This window comes from Rutilus rutilus (assembly GCF_951802725.1).
Source record: "Rutilus rutilus genome assembly, chromosome: 14".
In the NCBI taxonomy this organism is placed as follows: Eukaryota; Metazoa; Chordata; class Actinopteri; order Cypriniformes; family Leuciscidae; genus Rutilus; species Rutilus rutilus.
This window is the reverse complement of record NC_140219.1, coordinates 32461990-32469451: the sequence shown is the minus strand read 5'-3', so window position 1 is coordinate 32469451 and position 7462 is coordinate 32461990. Positions and strand designations below refer to the sequence as shown.

The following is a 7462-nucleotide window of genomic DNA, read 5'->3' as shown; positions in this document are numbered from 1 at the left end:
GCACTTGCTTTTAAGAGAGAACCTTGTACTAGTCTTAATGACCACTCAATAGCAATAATATAGGAACACTTTACAACAATTATAGCTGTCAAAACAGTTAGTACACATGTGGAATTGTTTCATTTATATTTATAAATGTCATGGAACAAACCCTAGTTATACACAAAATAACATAATTTCCTTACGTTTTTGGCCATCCTGCCTCTACTTTGTTTGCTTATTGTGTGATGTTTTCCAAAATAAAAAAATTCCTACATAAAACATTAACCGTACTTCTGACAAATACAATTAAACTAGTCTATACATGAGATGAGGACTCCAGACATATTAGTCTTCTAGAAAAACTATAAATAATAATAATAATAATAATAATAATAACAATGTTTTATTCTACATGGAGCGGGAGCCCCAGAGTTACAAATAATTCTCATTTGGGGTGGTGACAGTTAAAACATATTTGTTAATATAGTTTATTCTGATTAACATTTCTTTCACAGTTGTGCCAGTGTAAGCTGCGTTACTCACACTCTACTTTACCTTATCATGGAAATATTTACCTGATTTGTGAATGTAATTTTGTAATCTGAATTTGATGATAAAATAATGCACATAACCTGTTCTCGCAAGCTGCATGCAAAAACAAACACAGTCTCAGATTCACAAATGAATAATTCTGTCAGGACCACTATCGATTGACAATTAGCATTCGGTTTGGATTGGCGGTATGGTTCTATTCTGGGCAAGAACTCCCTGCGCATTCATGCAGTCTAGCATGGATAAGAGCAGCAATAGAACATAACCAACATGAATGTATTGCTGATATCATTAATTCAAGATTTTAAAGTACAACATAATTCGAGAATTTATTCTGATTCAAGGGGAATCTGAATGCCATACTGACTGGACAGGAGGAGCTGGGAAGGGAGGAGGGTAATGAGCTCCTGAGGAACGCGACAGCTGCTGATAATACTGAAGGAGCTTATATATGTATACAGTGATAGGCGTCGTACTCCTATAGATAGATGTGGATCAGCTGAGTATAGGACTCTAACGTGCTAACGTGACCCGCCAGAACTGACACTACGCTTAATTTTGAGCAGCTTCTTTTAATTATTCACTTTCAAACACCTTACTGGTTTTAATGAGTTTGACTAATCCTTCAGTAAAATAATTAAATATTGTGTTTGGGGACAGAAATGTCCTGCAGTAGTTTCTGTTGGTGCCATTCAGTTGTAATGGTCATTGTATTGATTATTAAATAGAAAGTATGTTCACATTTTTTCACTTTAATCATTAATTGCAGGTTAAGTATATTTGATTGTGCTTAAATGGAACTAGTGCAGGTAAACTCTAGGCACACTTTAAATATCTTGCATTTAAAGACAGATATTATACAGAAATCATACTATCCTTAATAATTGTGATATTAAAACATTTTAGGCTTAATATTAAAAAATGTGCAATAAAGAAGTACTCCAAATAAAGTTTAATTATAATACCAGTAAGTCTCAAACAATAATGTCAGTAAATATGTTAATGGGTTTGTAGTATACTGAGTGAAATAAATGTATTTTAAATATATTTTGGTATAGGTTTTTCTCACTAGGGCTGCAGGGTTGGGAAATACTGTGTGACAGCATCCTCCCTTACACTACATGAGCCTGTCCAGCAGAGGGAGTTGGTAACACACACACACACACACACACACACACACACACACACACACACACACACACACACACACACAGGCTGTGTCCCAATTCAAAGGCTGGTTAAAAGTGTAATCCAGCTATTTCTCTCAAAAAATGAATTCTGCAAGGCTGCGAATGAGCTGTTGTATCTGTTGAATCCTTTATTTCACTGGAAACGAAGGACGCATTTGGAGGAGCCTTCGCATTGGGACAGCCTTCGTCAACAGAGTGCTACTTTATAGTCAACAGAATCTACTTTATAGTGAAGAGTTGACAACAACACTGTTAATACTTACATGATGTCCTTATATCAAGTTCCTTAACAATTTTCCTTTGACTCAGGGAAGAGGAAGAGTAGAGAAAATCTTTTAACTTTGAACTTTTATTTCAGTAAAATTTAATTTACACAGGATTATTGTGACAAGTGCATATTAAAAGAATTTTTTTTTTTATGAAATTACATTTATTTTGAAAAAGCGCAGATCTTATTGTAAACGATTCATCCATGTACACGTATTTTTTTATTTTTTTGAATTTTTGTAATATTTAATCCAATCATTTATTCTCCTTAAACTCTACAATCGACTGTAAGCTCACATTCATTTTTGAGTGCAACATCCACATCTCAACATCTGATTCATTACCAACTGATGAACCTGCCCTGCATTATTTCTTTTTTTATTATGGTACACTTGGATGTGCGTCACAAATTGTAAGAAAAGATCCGTCACTATTTCCTTTTCATTGCGACTTTAGGTCAAATTACCTTTATTTATAACACGCAGAATTTATATATTATTAGCAGAATGCTAATATATTTATATACCTTTATTTTATAAAGCAGCTTTACAGATAAACAGGGAAATAATGACCAATAATGCAAACAGAAATCATTTCTGCTGTAAAGCAGCTCTAAAAAGACGACAGTGTCATTGTTCAGCTGAAGTCAGTTCAGTGTTGATTCAGTTCAGTTCAATAACTGTGTGAAGATCATCAACTATGAAATGAGTTCAGTTCATCTATAATCAGCTCTACAGAAGATAATAATGTTGTTATTCACTTTGAGTCAGTTCAACGTTGATTCCATTCAGTTCAATAACAGTGTTGATGTTTTTGTTACTGTCACCAAATCCCAGCATGCACTGCAGTCTCTGGTGCTGAGAATGGGTCATGTTACATCATCAGTGGACATTTTGTTTTATTCATGGTGTTATGACTTATATTTGTCACTGCAGATGTACTTAAAATAAATTGAAGTGCATTAGTTTGCATATGGTGCTATATATATATATATATATATATATATATATATATATATATATATATATATATATATATATATATACATACATATACATATATACATATTTAAACAGAATGACTTAACAGAACTCCGATTTTTAAGTCAGCTCAAAGTTTAACATTTAAGTGTGATTGATCAATGAGACCCTTTGATTACAGTGTTGTTATTGAAGCATAATTTGCAAAACTGAATTAATCTAGAAGCAGAATCAGATTTAACTGTGATTTTCTGCTGTAATAAAGAGTTTAACTGGTAAGATCCTCAGAGGAGAAGTTGTGCAGTGATTATATAAGACTGTGTCGTTGAAGGTGGATGTGAATGTGAGTAAATGTGTGTTAGTTACAGGATCAGAGAATGACACTGTTCCTCTGTCATAGTCCAGCTGAACTCTCACACGCTGAAGCTTCTGTTTAACAGTAAAGACAGTGTCAGGTTGCTCTGGGGATTGTGAGCTGTATTTGCTGTTTATGTATCGCACACGCCAGACATTAAAGTCAAAGAAATCTCCCTTCCTTTGGTTTGATGCTGTGGTTATTCCAAGACTCCAGTATGTATTGTCTCCAACCTCCACATCCCAGCAGTGTGTTCCTGAGTTAAAGCCCTCAGATCCCAGGACACATGCATAACTGTCAATCCTCTCTGGATTTTCAGGAAGTGTTTTATCGTCAGAAAAAGATGAGGGTGAAATAAGAAAATTCCAATAAAAATACACACTTGTGTCAAAATGTATGCAGTTGGCATTAACACTAGCCTGGAAATCCAGACCTAAATCTGAAAGATTAATGGTCTGGCATCGACTAATGAAAATTTGAAAATCTCACTGCACGCAATTGGATAACACTACAACCAATCACAACCTTCCATAAGCCTAGCTACCAGCGGAGCTAACTGGTAGATTACACTCTTGCTGTATCCGGTCCTTCTTGCAAAGGAAGGATTCGAGCCGCGTCTTCTGTTCCTCTTTTAGATAAAAAGCGAAGTTTAACTCGTTCATTGTAGCGGCCAAAGCCGTTTCAAACAACTGGTGTTCATCTATCGCCATCTTGCAATGTTTACTAAAGACTTCGACGTCACAGCGCTGTTGTCATCTGTTTAGCTCGCCTCTGGCCCACCTATATCAGATAACCCGCTGTGATTGGTGCAGCTCGGATACAGGGGCATATTTAATGAGCATCATTACTCGACACCAGAGTAACTCGCTGAGCAAATTCAACTTGTGCTCTCGCGAGAACTCTGGGTTTCCAGGGTACAATAACACAGGAAACATCCAAAAACTAAACTGAAAAAGACAAAAATGTCCTTTAGGACACACAAGAGTTAAGTTAGCTCTAAATTTTACATTTAAGTGTGATTGATCAATGAGACCCTTTTATTACAGTGTTATTATTAAAGCATAATTTGCAAAACTGAATTAATATAGAAGCAGAATCAGATTTAACTGTGATTTTCTGCTGTAATAAACAGTTTAACTGGTAAGATCCTCAAAGAAGAAGTTGTGCAGCGATTATATAAGAATGGAAAGACAGTCTCTGTGAAGGATGTCCTGAATGTGCGCAGACAGTCTTTAGTTACAGGATCAGAGAATGACACTGTTCCTCTGTCATAGTCCAGCTGAACTCTCACACGCTGAAGCTTCTGTTTAACAGTAAAGACAGTGTCAGGTTGCTCTGGGGATTGTGAGGCGTATTTGCTGTTTATGTACTGCACACGCCAGACATTAGAGTCAAAGAAAACCTCTCCCTTCCTTTGGTTTGATGCTGTGGTTATTCCAAGACTCCAGTATGTATTGTCTCCAACCTCCACATCCCAGCAGTGTGTTCCTGAGTTAAAGCCCTCAGATCCCAGGACACATGGATACCTGTCAAACCTCTCTGGATTATCAGGAAGTGTTTTATCTCCATCACTGTACGACACACTGGTCAGATCAGCAGAGAGTGTGAGCCAAGGAGCTGCTGTGTTTGGATCCAGAGTCAACGGAGCTGCAAAGAGAATAACATCAGATTACAGGATGAAATATGATGTATTAGAAATGTAAATGTAAAACACATATAAAAACTTTGTTGAAAGAAATCATAAATCATAAAATCATGACAATGGTCTCTCAGTTACTGTCAGAATGGATTGAGGCTTCAGGTTTAATATCAGTATTCAATAAACACTATTTTATCCTAATACATAAACATAGACCATGAGGAATAAACTTTTCATTATGAGTTCGCTGTATGATCTGATGATTTTCTGAAATACAGTTCAGATTCACTTGGAAATTATTACATATATTTCTATCAAATGTTAATGTTGTGTGTGTTTATATCTGAACTATCTTCTGCACTGGTGTCAAATCTGCTGAGACTCACTGTGTTGGACAGTTTCCAGCATCTTCTTCCAGACTCTGAACGGCAGGTTACCCAGATAACGCGACACATGAATCAAAGCTCCAGAACTCATCCGTGGATCCGGCTGTGAGATCTGGACTCTGAGGAACATTCAGGAGTCAGAACTGCAGTGAATTTGAGTTCAGATCCACTGAGAGAAGAGATACGAGCAGCTCACTCACCTTTCCATTGAGGCCTTAAAGTTCTGGAAAATATAGAGTTTGAAAACATTTTAATATCTTATCAAACACTCTCAGTGTCAATGAGTCTCTCTATACAAGTTGTTTTCTGCACAGAGAATGAAGCCAGATTGATTTGTCACCTTTAGAAACGAGACGTCATTGTCTTTCATCATCTCCTCCATGTCTCTGATTGTGTGTGAAAGAGCTGAGATGTGTGTGTTCATCTCCTCCAGCTTCTCCTTCATCCTCTGCTTCTTCTGCTCCTCTTCCTCTCTCAGTGCAGTGATTGTAGCTTCTTCTTCGTCTCTGAGAAACTGATGAAGCTTCTCAAACTCTTCTTTAATCTGACGCTCTGTGTGCTCAGCTTGAGACTGAAATCAAATCACATTCACTTCAGTCAGCGCTGTATGAACACACACTCCACTAATGTCAATAATACACTCTGTGTGTGAATGTTGAGTATTTATCTCTTTATATCCTCACCTTGATGTGTTCAATTGTTTCATCACACTCTTCTTTCATTTCTTCTCCATGTTTGAGCTTGTCTTGTAAGGACGTCAGGGCTGTATTAAATTCCTCCTACAGGTTAAGATGAAAATCTGTGAAACTTATGCAGCTCTAAGAGGTTTAAACATTGTATGTTTGGATGTTTTTAAATTATTCATATGTTGAATGGGTCATTCTCATGGAAGCATTTGTGTCTGAAAATTGCAGGACATCAAGAAACATCAAGAAATCATCATGGCCAATTCTAATTATTATATCCATGCAGTTGTAAATTTGTGGTTGTGCAAATACAGAACATTTCTATTTTTTCAAAAGATGTTTTGTGCCAATGCTGTTACATTCAAGAAGATTTGAACATCAGAGGATCGAAGAGCAGAATTTTATATCAGAGAGATATAAAGATTTAGTCTGAGTAAAAATAAATACTGGTCTATTGTATACACAAATAATACTCTATGTTTAGCACTGTATTCATCATATGAAATGAGAGACATTAGTCTTACCTTGTAAGATGAAAGCACTTCACTGATGGGTCTGAATGTGTGTTTGTCGTGTTTCTCTGAGTCTCTGCACACTAAACACACCGGCTGTTTGTCCTCCAGACAGAAGAGTTTGAGTTTCTCACTGTGTAAACTGCAGATCTCCTCAGATCCTGATGAACATTTCTCATTTCCCTCCTTTATCAATGAATCACACAAGTTTTTTAACACAAGAATAACTGGTGGATCATCTTTTGAAGATCTTCTCCTGCAGACAGGACACTCCTGAGTTTTCTTAGTTTTCCAGAACTGTTGTAAACACTCTTTACAAATACTGTGACTACAGGACAGAATAACAGGAGTCTTGAAGATGTCACAGCAAACAGGACAAGAAAGCTCTTCCAAAGATTTTGAATCCATTTCCTCGTCTTGTAAAAGATCCAATGATCTACAATTTACTTTCACTTTCTGAACTTTGGTTAAACAACTATTACAATTAAAATCTAATCTGGGTTAATTCAGAAATAAACAAAAATGCTATAATATAATGTGTCCTCCTCTGTTCTTCACAACACTGACTCGTTTCAGCTTTCAGTAAAAATGAAAGGCAAAAATAATGACTAGTCACTTCCTGGTAAGGTTTGTAAGAGGGTGGAGTTTGTGTGTGTTGTTATGTGTGTCTTGTGTTCCCCTTGTTTTGTGTGGACTAATGTTATTTCCTGTGCTGTGCCATGTTTTGTAGTCCTTTGTAGTTTTTCATGTTGATATCTGTTTTACTTTATTTACCATGTGATAAAAAAACAACAAAAAATGCATTTAGATCCTCACCTTCTCCTGCTTTCTCTGGCACGTTACAGTATCAGTTGCAGAATTCAGACAGCATACAAGCATACTCTTCATATTTATGACATAAAAGAATACGGTA

The 7462-nt window shown here is 36.3% G+C and overlaps 1 protein-coding gene across 1 annotated transcript; it reads right to left on the bottom strand.

Annotated features, from left to right (window-relative positions):
- Nucleotides 1-3044: 3044 nt before the first annotated feature.
- On the bottom strand, nucleotides 3045-7146 carry LOC311303454 (zinc-binding protein A33-like). The gene is made up of 6 exons (XM_084429956.1): nucleotides 6562-7146; nucleotides 6035-6130; nucleotides 5692-5922; nucleotides 5552-5574; nucleotides 5352-5470; nucleotides 3045-4973 (listed from the first exon to the last, which is right to left on the bottom strand). The coding sequence occupies exons 1-6, from the start codon at nucleotides 6955-6957 to the stop codon at nucleotides 4429-4431; spliced, it is 1410 nt and encodes a 469-aa protein (XP_084286082.1). The 5' UTR covers nucleotides 6958-7146; the 3' UTR covers nucleotides 3045-4428.
- Nucleotides 7147-7462: the final 316 nt, after the last annotated feature.

What these genes read in the sequence shown, in the direction of transcription:
- LOC311303454 (XM_084429956.1), bottom strand. Translation starts at nt 6,957, where the DNA reads ATGGATTCAAAATCTTTGGAAGAGCTTTCTTGTCCTGTTTGCTGTGAC. An exon ending in AAGTGCTTTCATCTTACAAG is followed by an intron (nt 6,131 to 6,561) that starts GTAAGACTAATG and finishes CTTAACCTGTAG; the next exon opens with GAGGAATTTAATACAGCCCT. An exon ending in TTTAAGGCCTCAATGGAAAG is followed by an intron (nt 5,471 to 5,551) that starts GTGAGTGAGCTG and finishes AATGTTCCTCAG; the next exon opens with AGTCCAGATCTCACAGCCGG.